Source organism: Ptychodera flava, chromosome 1, assembly GCF_041260155.1.
Source record: "Ptychodera flava strain L36383 chromosome 1, AS_Pfla_20210202, whole genome shotgun sequence".
NCBI classification, from domain to species: domain Eukaryota; kingdom Metazoa; phylum Hemichordata; class Enteropneusta; family Ptychoderidae; genus Ptychodera; species Ptychodera flava.
Window position 1 is genome coordinate 47,202,102 of NC_091928.1, and position 14,147 is coordinate 47,216,248.

The 14,147-nt window shown below is 39.1% G+C and overlaps 1 protein-coding gene and 1 non-coding gene across 2 annotated transcripts; both read right to left on the reverse strand.

Moving 5' to 3' along the window:
• Positions 1-8,326: 8,326 nt before the first annotated feature.
• On the reverse strand, positions 8,327-8,399 carry Trnav-aac (transfer RNA valine (anticodon AAC)). The gene has a single exon. It is a non-coding gene; the product is annotated as a tRNA-Val (tRNA).
• Positions 8,400-10,142: 1,743 nt separating this feature from the next.
• Positions 10,143-14,014, reverse strand: LOC139141397 (uncharacterized). The gene is made up of 3 exons (XM_070711056.1): positions 13,887-14,014; positions 12,316-12,490; positions 10,143-11,441 (listed from the first exon to the last, which is right to left on the reverse strand). The coding sequence occupies exons 1-3, from the start codon at positions 13,994-13,996 to the stop codon at positions 11,235-11,237; spliced, it is 492 nt and encodes a 163-aa protein (XP_070567157.1). The 5' UTR covers positions 13,997-14,014; the 3' UTR covers positions 10,143-11,234.
• Between the last annotated feature and the right edge of the window lie 133 nt (positions 14,015-14,147).

Genomic DNA, 14,147 nt, shown 5'->3' on the forward strand with positions numbered 1-14,147 from the left:
CACCTTGTTCGTTGATCGCATTATATGTCGGTACCTGGATGTGCCTTTCGCATTATATGTCGGTACGTGGTTGCGCTGTCTGATGTACTTGTGGTGTGTTGTTGGTGGTCCGCGTTCAGGGAGACTCGCGATTCCCTCGTTTGTCAATTGTGTTATTATCACAGTTGAAGGTTCGCAAAGGCTGTACAGCCTACCCCTATTTACTATCCTCACTTTCCATCATTGTTTTATTGCATAATAGACCATGTCTATGTTTTGAAGTGAAACCCCTTGAATAATAATAATAGCCCTGGAGATGGTATCAGTAAGGGCGCCAAATGTACATATCCCGTCACTACACCCGCAGAGACTAGTACCCGCAAAAATAGTTACCGTCCCGTAATACGGGTTATTTTGAGCCAAAAAGCGAAGACCGATTTTCAGAGAACTGTCATTTGATAATTACAACACGAGATTTGCCAAAACCACTTTTCAATAACCCGTCGGATGTTAAAGAGTGACTGAAAATTTGAAAGGTACAACCACAGTTCCTCTACCGAATGTGGCGCAACCAATGCTGAGATAAAACAGTTTTTCACAACACGTCGCCATGTATTGGTTTCCTCTTATGATCAAATAGTTTGAAAGTTATCGATGATTTTTACAGATAGCGATCAATTTATACTGAACTTGCAACTGCCTATATCAAATTTCCCCGAATACTAATAATTTTTTGACCTCCATAATGAAACGCAAGCGGCTTGCAAAAACCATTTCAAAAAAACACACACACTTCAACCATGGAGGTCTCGCTCTCCCTCCATGCCCAGACACAATTGATTTATGAACTGGCCGTCCTTTTTAAAGACAACCCGCCCGGTGGTTTCAGCAACTATCATAATGCCGGTGTTTGTAAGGTTGAAACCTAACGTCTCATAACACAACACAAGTCTGGATATTGTAAATAATCTAAACTCAGCAGGTACGCATGGTATAGACGTATGGGAGCAGGGAGTGGCATAGTGCACTTTAAAGGGGCAGTTTTCAATCCCCGGTTCTCACATTAGTGATTGTTGACATTGACTGTTTATGTGATTGTAGTCCTTTGTTGTCCTTTGAAAGTTGTGCACAGTTAGTCAATAGACCATTTCCGAACCGCGCGAGACATTCCGAGATATCGCGAGAATATGTGGTTCGCAGTGGACGTGTTCTCGCAACACAGGACAAACTGCGTAAAACAGGACAAGTCGCTAATTACGTTAAACACTGCATAAAATATATGAAGTTGCAATCTTTGCTCAGTTCTGCACTTTTTCTAGTTCCATACAAAGTTTGACTTGTATTACTAAGCTGGAAACCTGTTTCTACGGGCATGTATTAAAGTCTCGCGAGATCTCGCAATCAGCGGAACATCGTCTATTTGCTCAGAGATAAAGCTGATAAAAAACCTGTTCCCTTTAAAGGCCTGTGTTGGCACCAGATTGTCTCATCAGAAAATTTACCCACCAGATTACAATTTCAATGGAAAACGAAAGGCTATCACACCTCCATAATCCTCTTACAGACTAGAACAAAGGCGATTCCAGAAATCGCGAACAGTGCCTTTAAGGCAAAAGATCACCTTTTGTTGTTTACTCATAGTTTGTAGAACAAATCTTTCCTTGTAACATATTATATCAAATAGTTTCTTGTACACATTGTAATTTATATATCTGCGCTTGTCAAATACTGTTCCAGCTCCTGTACCGCAATGTACTGTGAGTTACACTTAGGGTTCATAGCCACAGAGCAAGAACTCGGAAACTGTCTCACAAAAATCACAAGTTGTTCGTATACTTACACAGATCAATTGAACTGAACTTATTTCTTATCCTGAAAATACTTACAGAATGTATTATGTACTTACATGCATTATGTTTAAATCCCGTCAGCCACCATCGCCGCCGCGGTCGGAGTTGCCTTTAAGGTAGTATGCGTCTCCAAAGTGAAAGACTTAAACTTTTGCTGAAACTTTCCTCAGTGACACTTTTGACCATTCTCTCACCAAGAATGAAAGTCAGGGGTCACCGCTCAAATTTTGGTAATAGAGAAAACAATTACCCTAAAATTTACCGATATTTGAAATTCAAAATGGCCGCCATGATATTTGAAATTCAAAATGGCCGCATTCCTGTGCAAACTCTATGGGAACAGTAAAATATTCGATTTTCTCTAAGAGTTTTAAAATAAGCCCCAACAAGTTGTAGATCAGAAACGATTTGTAAAAGTTTGAGAGTCGAAATATCCGTCTCAGAGGAGTACCATTAACAAGAAAAAAAACGAAGAGAATGTGATCCAAACGTACTTGTTAGAGACAATGATACGAAAGCGACCACAGTGATTTTCCTTTAAGCGTGATGTTCTTATGCTTCCTATACAGAGTGTTAAATTTATATATGCCCATGGAAGTCTATTACTTTCACGATATTCCCTTCCAGTAAATTCGTGAGGACAAATCAGCACGAGCCACGTGCGCAGTCTACAAATATTTAAACGACTCTTCCCCGACAAATTTTGTCTCAGCGAAATTCTTTCCCATAAATCAAGTGTTTGGAATTTAAATTTGCCTGAACGCTAAAAACATCTAGACCTCGTCTTACCACAGTGGGCGCAGAGACTGTGATTTCACCAAAGGCACATTTTCGTGCACGCCGGAGAGGAATTCAGAGAATTTCGGTCTGTAAGTCGCGCCGGGTGCAACTAGTGTCTATTTTGGGACATTGGTTGGTAGGCACTTCTCAACATCTTTAAAATTATTGAAGCAAAACAGGATGAAAATATTTTTGTCACATTGAAAACAAAAACATGCAAATAAACAAACACGACAAACAAGGAATGTTACGACGGTTGATCCGAGATAAAGAGATAACGTTTTGGCAATATAATATATCATTGCCACGCCAGATGGACATGCTCGAATCGCTTTCTGGACGATAAAGTGCAAGAGACGCGCGAAAACAAATATTTTTCCCAGTTTATAAAAATATTTTGGCAAGGGTCATTTTCTGATCTTTGTCGCTTTGCATGGACGGGTGGGGAGGAGCTTTACTGTCTGTGTTCTTTAGGAAAGTCGGCCTTTGGCGTCCCTGCCGGTCCTTCGCCGCGATTGCAGGTGGCAATCGGAAGCCGCGCATGCCCAGTGCAAAGCGGGCACGCTGGGCCTACACGCATGAGCAGTGACAAACAGTCCTGTTGACAAACTTAGCGTTTGAACGGCCCTCCGCTCGTTGTATAGAAACTCGCCCAAACATATTATCATGGTGACGCTTGGTTGGTGACAAACAGCTTTGTTTACGTGTTCGCCAATTTTACGATGAAAAAATGTAGTATATTTAGAGATGACCCCGGGCAACTTCTTCGCAGCTTGTCTGAGGGTATTGTTGGAGACTGTGACCTTTGCCGGAAGGTCACCTCCGCGTGACAGCTAAAAGCTAATTTAGTACCGAAAATTATACCTTTCGGAGGGGAGAAAATGTTTGAAATAGACGGGCAGGCCGTGTTTGTCGTTTACTGTGGCGAGAAATTCCAGTGTTTGCGGCGGAAAAATATTTTAACTGTTCGCCAAAGTATCAATAGAGGTGCGACCTGATTTCAGTAGACCAAAGAACGACTGAACTAATCATCACCCTAAGCTAAGTCTGCACCAGTTCATATTGACTAAGAAGGGACACATGTCATTTCGTTAACTTTTATTGTGGGATAGTCAAACGCAGTTTCTACGATTTCGTTTTTTGTTGAGACATGTATGCTTTTATCTTTCCCAGTCTAGGGACACACATACTTATTTGAAAACGCAAGAAATCCTATACCTATACCTTGATGTGAGAGAGAGAGAGAGGGAGAGAGAGAGAGAGAGAGAGAGAGAGAGAGAGAGAGAGAGAGAGAGAGAGAGAAGAGAGAGAGAGAGAGAGAGAGAGAGAGAGAGAGAGAGAGATACAGACGGAAAGACAGGCGGACAGACGAGCGGACAGGTAGATAGACTGCTAAACAGACAGACACAGGCAGAGACAGACACATTGTAGAAAAGAAAAGAGACAGATGTGAAGACATACATGAGAAAGAAACAGACAGAAACAGACTGGTAGAGACAAAAAAGAAAGACAAACGGGAAGACAGACGAACAAAAACACACATTGACAGTGACAAAAATTCTGTAGGATGCCTTTCTGCTATTTATGGATGGGGAAAGCCATACACCCTAGTGGAGAAAACTGATGTGTAGGAAAGCTGAGGATGAGAGAGAGAAGAATAAGATTCAGTGCATGCAGTCAGTTGTCAATGCAGAGAAGTACATATCAAATCAAATTGATTTTTCAAGACCAAAAAGCAAAATTGAAATCTGACAAACAAGACGGAAACATCTGATGATGGATCAGTGAAAGAAACGTGCGAAAGTGGAAACTGAAGAAAAGATTAAAAACTGCAATTTTTGAATGACAATAAAGCAGTGACGAGACAGGGGAGGTAACTGATGAAGTAATCAAACAACTTGCTATACCATAGCGATACGAGGATAAATACCAGTGACATCTGAAAAAACAACAACACAATATTGTTACGAAGCCGAAGGTAGTGTATCTCATACCAAGATTAATGCACCAGATGGCCATCGGCACCAGTAACATTATTAATTCAAACAACAAGAGCTCGATTATAAATCGATTATCATGCAAAACTGACCAATAAAATTTTGGCGGTAAAAAACAAAAAAGAGCTAATTCACTTTTACGAGGATGTTTACGGAGTTTTGACGCAACATAGGCTTGAATGATTCTAAAATAATGAAAATAATTAACACTTAATAAATGAACATGAGAATTCGTGTGACGTCTTACGTTTGCTTTTAAATATTATTTAATGTTTGTGATATAATGTATTGTTTTATCTTTAATTCATATCTTTCGTGTGATTAAAACCACGCCCTTTCTTTGCTGTATAAGAAAACAATATTTCGGTAATATCAGGAGGAGTTCGGGAACGGGAGAGAGAGGGCGCTCCGCTACCCCCATCCCTGACGACATGTGACTTCTACTCATATGAAATAAACAGGTGTTAACTTTGAAGACTGGGAAATATACGCTGTTCATATATCGCGATTTCCGCTCGCATATCGGCATCCTGATTGACGATAATTAGGAAATGTAATCATGTTTGTCAAAGAAGACAAAGAAGAAGAAGCAGAAGCGATATGAGGAACTAGGGACGGTAAGGGAGTCCTGTTGACATGCATCACTTCATTTTCTTTAGACTCTATAGAGTTGTTGTGTATAGCACGTTTTGTAGCGTGGTGATAGTGTTTGACGGTCGTTCGAATTCGCGATTTACACTGAGTTAACCCGCTGCTGACCCAGCGTTCACCTGCCATAATCAACAATACACGTGTCACTTTAGCAGAAGGTGTTTGCAAACTTATTCCCAAATCAATGTGACAAATGGTTTCAGCACAATTCAAGTAGAACGTCCACATCGCAGCGCAGAACTGAAATACTGAAAACGGACATAATATCGGTTTAACTAGCAGCACTGTGTAGGATTCTATCAACGTCTGACATACCACGCCTTAACTTTTCACCTACGGGTTTCTGTACGTATGGAGCTTCTACGTCCATGGTGTGTTTTAATCTGTGTAATGATATCCATTCATAAAATTGTTAATTATGTATCTCGTGAATGAAACGTAACGAGGCCTCCAGTGTAAAGTGCGTGCGTCTATGATGTGATCCTACCATCCAATTAGAAATCGTAAAGCGCCAACAACCACTCTACCAGTGACTTGTGATGCTACCTGCAGAAATTAACCTCCGTTCGATGTAAACCGCTATTAACTTCTATTATTGAGGCAATTTCATTATTTGTGGTATTTTTTAAAGGTTAGAATAGCATATGTTGATTGATACAGTCTTTGTTAACAATACTTGAATAAAAGAACACATGTTTTTGTATCATACTGTTTTTTTCTTGGATGTCGAGTTTTTTAAGAGATTTTAAGCAATTCAAGAGATTTTACATGTAAATGATAACTATACAGTCACAATGAGTGAAGGTGACTCTATTTTTTGAAAATGAATTTGTTGAAGCATTGACTCAACAGTCTGAGCTGTGGTATTGTCGATTTGAGTTTTGTTTATACGGAAATACAAGTGCTTAATGAGGATGGTGTAAATAAAATCTCGTATTATTTTTGTATATCTTACTTCTCGAGTTTTTAACTGAACCTCAAATTCTTCTTTTATTTTGGGAAATAGAGAAGCGAAAGTTTTTTATAATTATTACGCCCCTAGAGGGAGCTCAACGAGGTGTAAAGGACGGGAATGTTTGTAAGGGCCATGCTTCAGGGAGCTATAATTGACACTAAAATCAAGAATATGAAAAAAAAATCATCAAATGTTACCGATAGCTACTGGCGAGGGCGGGGATAAAACCTAACGTTTGCGTATTACAATGATGAATATAAGCGTGGCAGTAATATAATACGAGATATTTAAGAAGGAGAAATATATGTAAATTTGAAAACAGGAATTAATAAAATAGTAATAATGGAGATGATGACGTAATGATGACGAAATAAGGTAAAATAAAATAGAAATGTGCTTATTGCCATATATTTTGCAATGACGGTCACTTCTGACGTCTTAACTAGAACTAAACCTAGGATGTATTTTAAAATGCAGGACGCATTGCTTGAAAGATAAAGAATGTTACGGAAGTATCTCAATTCTCCATGTGTTTATTTTTCTCATTCTTTTACATCAAGGGTCATACAATCATACACATAGCGGCCTTTGGAACATCAGCAAATGCTGTATGATTAATTAAAACACCAGGCGCTCGATTATAATTCTATTTGCATGCGAAGCAGACACACACATAATTGGCGGCGGCATAGAAAAAGATGCTAATTGTGTTTTACGAGCTTGTTTGGAGAATGTTGACGCAAACAACATATGTTTGGATTATATTAAGAAAAAAGAAGGTAGTCGACACTTCATGAATGAACATGACTGTCCTGCTGATGGTTTTGAAACGTGTCAGTTATGAATAACTAATGAGGATATGGAAACTGTTGCTGCTCGTATGATCATTTCAACAGCTGGACTAATATTTATGCTTCGATGAATTCTTTTATCTTTAATTTATATCTATTTTATGATTGAAGCCCACACCTTAGAGGTAAACTTATTGTTTATGCTTCGACAATATCGCTTATACACAAACAACACACACACTCATACACACACAAAAACACACACTCATTACACAATGCACCTTTCAATTTCGCCAGCTCTTCTCTCGATATCGTTAGCTCTTGTTCTAGCTCCTTATCCCATTCGCCAGGCGAGTATAATCCCGAGGATAAGGAAGAATTTCCTTCATTTTCTGAATTGTGGATAAAATCACACTCCACCGCCAGCTTCCAAAATTTGACTTTTCCTCGTTCATCCAAAAAAGAATATTTGTCAACAATTTCTTTTACGATTTATTTACTTCGAGTTTACCTCTCACCGTAGATGTGGAAGCATCTACCTTTATGATGCTGTCACTTTACTAATTTCCATCGGTTCTTAATCCACGATGAAAAGCTATCGAGTTTCCCGTTAAATATCTGCTAACCACCAAATCGACTTGTTGATCTGGTTGCAGATTAAGTTGATAATATGAATACCTGTACATAAGTCAGAAGGCAGAAAATACGTCGAAAAATGACCTAATCAAATTGAGCCACAACTCGGATTGGCGCATCTTTACTTGCCCCATCTTGTGTTTTGAAAAACAAAAGATTGGTACAAGCATGGCAAGAGAGGGCTATCGCCACGAAAAGCACACGTTGCGCACAGAAACAACAACGACGTCAGCGACGATAGAACAAAAGAGCGAAATTCACCCTGTATTTTTATTTCTTAATATTCTGTATTGGTGCATGCGTGACATTGAGTTTGAACCATGACCCTATCAGTGAGGGAAAATTGTGACCTTTGACTTGGAGCGTAAATGACATCATAAATAAAAGATAGCACGTTCGTCGAGCGATGATGGACAGCCAACATACACACTGCAAGTTTGGCGTGCAAAAGTTCTGATTTAATGTTTCTTTATGTCTTCCTATTTTAATTTGTCCCATTTTAATTTACAGTAGTAAGCGCGTTTGCACGCTTTTTATTACATCAAACTTTTCAAGCATTTGATTACAAAAAATCTGTTTGATGGCATCGGCGTGCTGATATTTCTTTTATACCCAACTGGGAACTTGCAGATTGAGTCGTCAATTCAAAGAAAATGAAGACTTTTTTGACACTCCGGCAAAAATAATTGATTCCGCCCGGGCTCGAACCGGGGACCTTTCGCGTGTTAGGCGAACGTGATAACCGCTACACTACGGAATCGGCTTGTGATAAATGGTGGGAAATTATACGATGTATAAATTATGCAGCGTCACCTGAGCTGTGAATATTGCTATCAGCTGTGATAAAACCTGTCATAGTATTGCTGAACTCGAGATTAACTGGCTGACATGACCTATCTTAAAATTGTAACGTATTATCACAAATATTTACAAACAGTTTTTGTTGCATAATTCGCCCATTCTGTCGCTATTTATAGTGGACAAAAAGCCGCTCATATCATATCAATACTAGTAGTATGTTTACATAAAGCATTGTAAAATCAAACAACTTTGCTTCACATTCCGTCACTACTTCGAAGGTGGAACGCGCCTCGGGGACAAAAATTCGGGCATTCACATTAATCAATTTTATTCTCTTCTGATCTACCACTTGTGGGGGTTCACTTTAAAGCTCAATTGGCTAAAGAAAAATTTTACAGTCTTATAGTTTCAAAAATCGAAAATTGTTATTTTCCCCATACAGTTAACACAGGAATGGCGGCCATTTTAAATTTCAAATATCGCGAAACTTGCATTTGGCGGTAACCCATGATAGGATGGATGCACTGATTAACATCACAGCTAGCAGACCAGATTGTAACACACCTCATCCGCAGTCTGTATTCTAATTCGCCAATGATAGTCACGTGGCCTCGGGAAACAGTCTGTTTTTGGGGGTGACTCACAGTCCCTCGGGGTACAGACGTATGCTGTTGCCCTCATAGCCAGTCAATACGTGTAGACTGTCACCACTCTGAGAACCCAGTGCGCACGGTTGCAATATCACGTACAGGATAATGCCTTCAAAAGCAGTGATATTGTTTATGTTTCAATTCTACATCGTCAACGCCAAAATTACAATGACGTTTTGTAACAGCAACTGACACGTCCGCAGGATGATGGGGGAGGGGGGAAGAAGGAAGGTAAACAGTAAATAAATAAATAAACAAACAAACAATGATAAATGAATGAAAATAAACAATAGATAACACTGTAATATGAGTAAAATATAGTATACACTGACGAAAGAATTGTTTAGGTTGTCCGCAGAAAACCAGGTGATCCAAAAATATTGGAACTGCAGGCTGTTTTGTTTGTTTGTTTATTTGTGTTTGCTTTTCCCTGTAAACATATTAAACTATTGGCAAAGTCCCGTCCATCCTGATATGTGAAATCTTATTTGCAGGGTCATCGGCCCAAGTTTAACCTTTTCACCACCATGGTTTGGCCCAAACCCATTGTTATCAATGGTGAGTGTGGACCTGTTTACAGGGAATTGGGGGTGAACAGGTTTAAGGGGAACATCTTGTACCTATTAGTAGACAATGTAAAACTGGCAAGTGAAGAAGAAGAAAGGCAGAAAAAACCAACAAAAGTAGAACGCATCTTGGTGAATTAAACTCCACGCAAGCTTTGTTTCTGAGCCTGAATTCTCTGTATGCAAAATTACAAAGACTGAATCATCTGAGTCAGATGAACTCAAATACTTTATGAAATTACAAAAACAACATTGCTTTAATTTTGAAATGTTTTATTGAAACCGCAATAAAGCCTTACAATAAATTGTAGTCTTAAAAAATCCTGCAAACAATCAATTTTCACTAAGAGATGAGCATCTTATTATTATTATTATTATTATTATTATTATTATTATTATTATTATTATTATTTTATTATTATTTATTTACTTTTTCAATCGATGATAAACCATGTTAACAACAAACATTAAATCTCATATAATGTAAACAATGTAAACTGGTTTCTACGGTAAATATTTGAAAATATTCAGCGGCATAATATTAATTAAAACTTTAAAACTTTATTTTGTCTGGTATAATAACATAATATACAGGTCTGAGTCCCCTGGTCCCGCCGAGAACAGACTCATGTCAAAAGAGAGCAACGCCTGGCACTGCACATGCGCACATCGTCAAAATATGGGCAGTTTACTGGCCGTGTCAAAATATCCATCGCAAATTTTACAGATCCGTGCGTAGCTGTATGTTTCAGCAATGTCAAATAAGCTACCGAACTCTAACTCGACAGAATGAAAATTCACCAATTTCGAAACATTGAAGAGAAAGAAAAGGGCACACATTTCACATAACACGTGTACTTCAAGAACACAAAGTCTACGCGCGACCATTTTGGTTGCGAACCCTCCATAACTCACTTATGTTTGGCGACCACGTGTCGGCGTGTCACCATACCTAATAGAACAACAGATATGATCTTATCTTCTTGTCATCATCATCAATTACAATATAAATGTATAACAGTTCAAAGGTCATTCATATCGTCAAAGAAACCACTGAATATCAACTATTGTTATAAATTGGCGACATACCTTTCGTGAAAAAGGCGCTAAAATAGCAAGTATATATGTTACAACACAAGTAAGTCATTGCTCAACAATTCAAATTTCTTACTATTTGGTTATCTGTGTTCCTGCTGACGTCATAAACCTCGCTCACGTGTTATGATATGTAAATTCTTTAATAATGTGACGTCATCATGTCGTGCGATGTGAGTAAGAGGGGAATAGCGGTGCGCAGGTTCCACTGGGTAGACTTTGGAAAAACAAAATCGATGACTGAGCAGGTTTAGACTTCGTAGCAAACGACCGAAGAGAATCTGAACTGATCAGCTAGAGAGTGAACATGGTTCAAACTGCGCAGCCATTGGTTAAACAGAATTCGGACTGAGTAGCCAATAAGTGTTGAGAAGACTTGGAACTTGGCAGCCACTTGCCAAACATGTTTCAGTAAGTTCATGTAATTTACTTCTCGTTTACTAATAAAAAGGTCAAAAGAATATCAGCTGTGACATGGTCATTTTAAATTCGCCCCAGGGCAATGGCTGCCCACAGCAGTACTCCCAGAAAAAGGACTAATGGAAGCGTGGCTGAAAATGACATACTTTCAGACTCCGTGCCAGCAGATAAGTCGGGCGTGGTTAAGACTAACGTGTCGTCGACGTCACACGCACGAGGTGGTGTAGGCAATCTGTCGGTGACCTCAATCGAACGATGGAATACATATTTCTGTAAAAAATGCAATTAAAACTAATCAGAATTAAGACAAGCATTTCTTGAAAACCGACAGAATGGATTTCAGAAAACTTGAACTTCAGTTTTCGATATCCATACTTACATGTAAATAATTGTCTATTGGTGTTTGGAAAGATTGGTCAGAAAAAGGACATTCAAATATGTTTTCTTTATTTTTAAATTGGATTGGTATTTCTGAACTTCAACGTTCGCATTTTGCAGTCATGTGAATACTTATCTTAAAATCAATTTTGAAAGTTTTGATCACGTCAAGATCCGAGTCTATTGACCATATCTGGCTTGTCTATCAGAAAATAACATAAAACTCAAGGCGATTTTCCCATTTTTCCACATTTTTAGTTTTCTTGAATAAAAAATGACAAGTTGGCGGCATAAATCGTACGACCCTATTTTATTACCACAATACCATCATAATCCTTACAACTTTAACACTAGCCTTTTGTTCTGTGTATAAACTACATGTTTTCTCATTCTCCAAAGGGTATGACGAAAAATAAAACAAATAGTCGACACAGTAGGATCTACAGATGGCGCTGTTCATAATCATTGTTGTTGACAACTAGTTTCTGTGAGGAAAACGTTTGAACAATAACAATAACAATGGAAATTTTGGCAGGCCGAATACTTGTTACGTCCCCATGTCTGGGTAACTACTTTCACCATCATAGTTTGCCCCAATTTTGCCCCGTTTTCTGGGGCAAAGTTGGACTTCAACACGGAGAAGTGGGGATGAAAGACTTAGTGATGTTTCACAATCACATGGCAGGCATAGGTTTTATCATACAGGACAAAAATATCAAATAATTATCACAGGTAATTTTAACCGTGACATTTTACCGTCACATACCTCAAGAATATCTGGCGCTAGTCCGCCGAAGGCGGCGCTCCCTTGATATCCCTCCGCATTCACTCGTTGTAGTTCGGCGATTGTCTGTTCGTCCCAGTCGAACGAGTCCAGCACTTGGACAACCGTTTGTCCAGCATACTCAGCAGGCGATAACACGATTGGCGGATCCCCATAACTGAAAAGCACATTGAACCAATGGCGTAAGAACACTATAGTTTACGTCGGAATTATTTAAACGGGGACAGCCAGCAAAGCTGTCTGTGAAAAAGGCTAGCGGTTTCTCGTCAAGCGGGTAGGCAACATATCGTCTATTCAGTGAAAGTGGTGGTTGCAGTGCAATTTGTGTATATTGGTATGCAAATCACATTCTTTTGCTCACCAGCGGCAAGCTTTGAAACAAACCCAACAGACAGGCAGTGGAGATGATTAAGACAAAAAAAATATAAATTGTGCTGTTCCAATAATATGGTTTTAAAAGAGGGTAGGTAGGTCAGCTGGGATTTTTTTTCCCAAAATATTTTTATTTTCAAATATGCACTTTTCAGGGGTTCAGGGCGATCAAACACTGGCCACAACATTTCCAGAAAAACGTATAATCATACATATAAAAGGAATAAAAACATAAAAGCAAAAATCAAATGCCAGGTAACGAACACATGATTGTACGAGGTTTTTCTTTCTCTCTTTCACTTCCGTGTTTACTTAGCTCTAAAAAGTTTACGGTCGGCAAGCAAAAAATAGGGTAGGTCGGGTGATCGGAACAGCACAATTTTTTTCTTTGGCCTTAGGTTGTTGCAAGCAAGGCTGTAGAATTAACTTCTCTTGTAGGGAGAGGTAAGCAGGGAATAATTTTAATTCAGGTGTAAAATGGAAAGTTTTCTGTCGGTTTGGAATGGGAAATTTTCAAAATTATTGTGAGATGGCGGCTTTTAAAGCAGTATAGTAACATTTAAAAGGCGTCTGGTTTCATTTTTCAAAACAGATTAGCTGATTGGAGCTAGATTAGCTGACTGGACCTGTACAAGTACCAATGAACAAAAAGCGATGTACACAGACTACAAACGAGCCAATTCACACAACAAGTAGAGCATGAAATACACTTTTAAGTCAATGCTATGAGGAGTTAGGAGCCATCGGTCATGAAATTAGTATGCAAGCGAAAGTTGAACAAAATTGTGTCGTTGGAGGGGGGGGGGACTTCAGACCTTGGTTTATTTACAGTGTCTCAACCAGCACGGGGGATAACCATGGAGCTCATAACAGACTTCTACAAAATAACATGCATTCATTGTCGGAATAAGATGTACCGTTCTTGGAGGGTGGGAATCAGAACAGAAGGGAGCACATTCACTGTACTCCTCTTTTTATAATTGACATATGCTAGTGACCGTGGAGGGCGCTGTCGCTGTCAGAACGAGACCACAGAGAACCTGCAGTTTTTCAGCCTTTCAAACCTAAAACTATCGCGGAAACAGAATATATCACCCATCCCTCAAGGCAATAATTCCACATGACATTTTTAATGGCCACAGAGAAAAGTTAAGATGTAATGAACAGGCCGCGGGACTTACGGGGTGATTTCGTCAATACCAACCACGGCCGCTGTTTCACTCCACTCCGTCCAAGTAAGACACCAGTCCATCAGGATTCTTGGATAAATGTAGAGAAAGGCAAAACACATCTCGTTTGTCGTACTTGTACCGCCCTGATCCGACAGACGGGAGGGGAAATTATGGCATTTTTAATCGTAAACAGTTCAGCACATAAGAATGATGGCGGTTTAGGGAAAGCTACGCATAATTATGAAAATTGAATTGTTCACGGGGATGGAA

Bases quoted from the DNA above. Each gene is read 5' to 3' on its own strand.
- LOC139141397 (XM_070711056.1), bottom strand. From the start codon at position 13,996: ATGTGTTTTGCCTTTCTCTACATTTATCCAAGAATCCTGATGGACTGG. The intron at 12,491-13,886 runs GTAAGTCCCGCG...TGTGCTTTTCAG, and splicing joins GGTATTGACGAAATCACCCC to TTATGGGGATCCGCCAATCG. The intron at 11,442-12,315 runs GTATGTGACGGT...CATTTTTTACAG, and splicing joins TAGCGCCAGATATTCTTGAG to AAATATGTATTCCATCGTTC.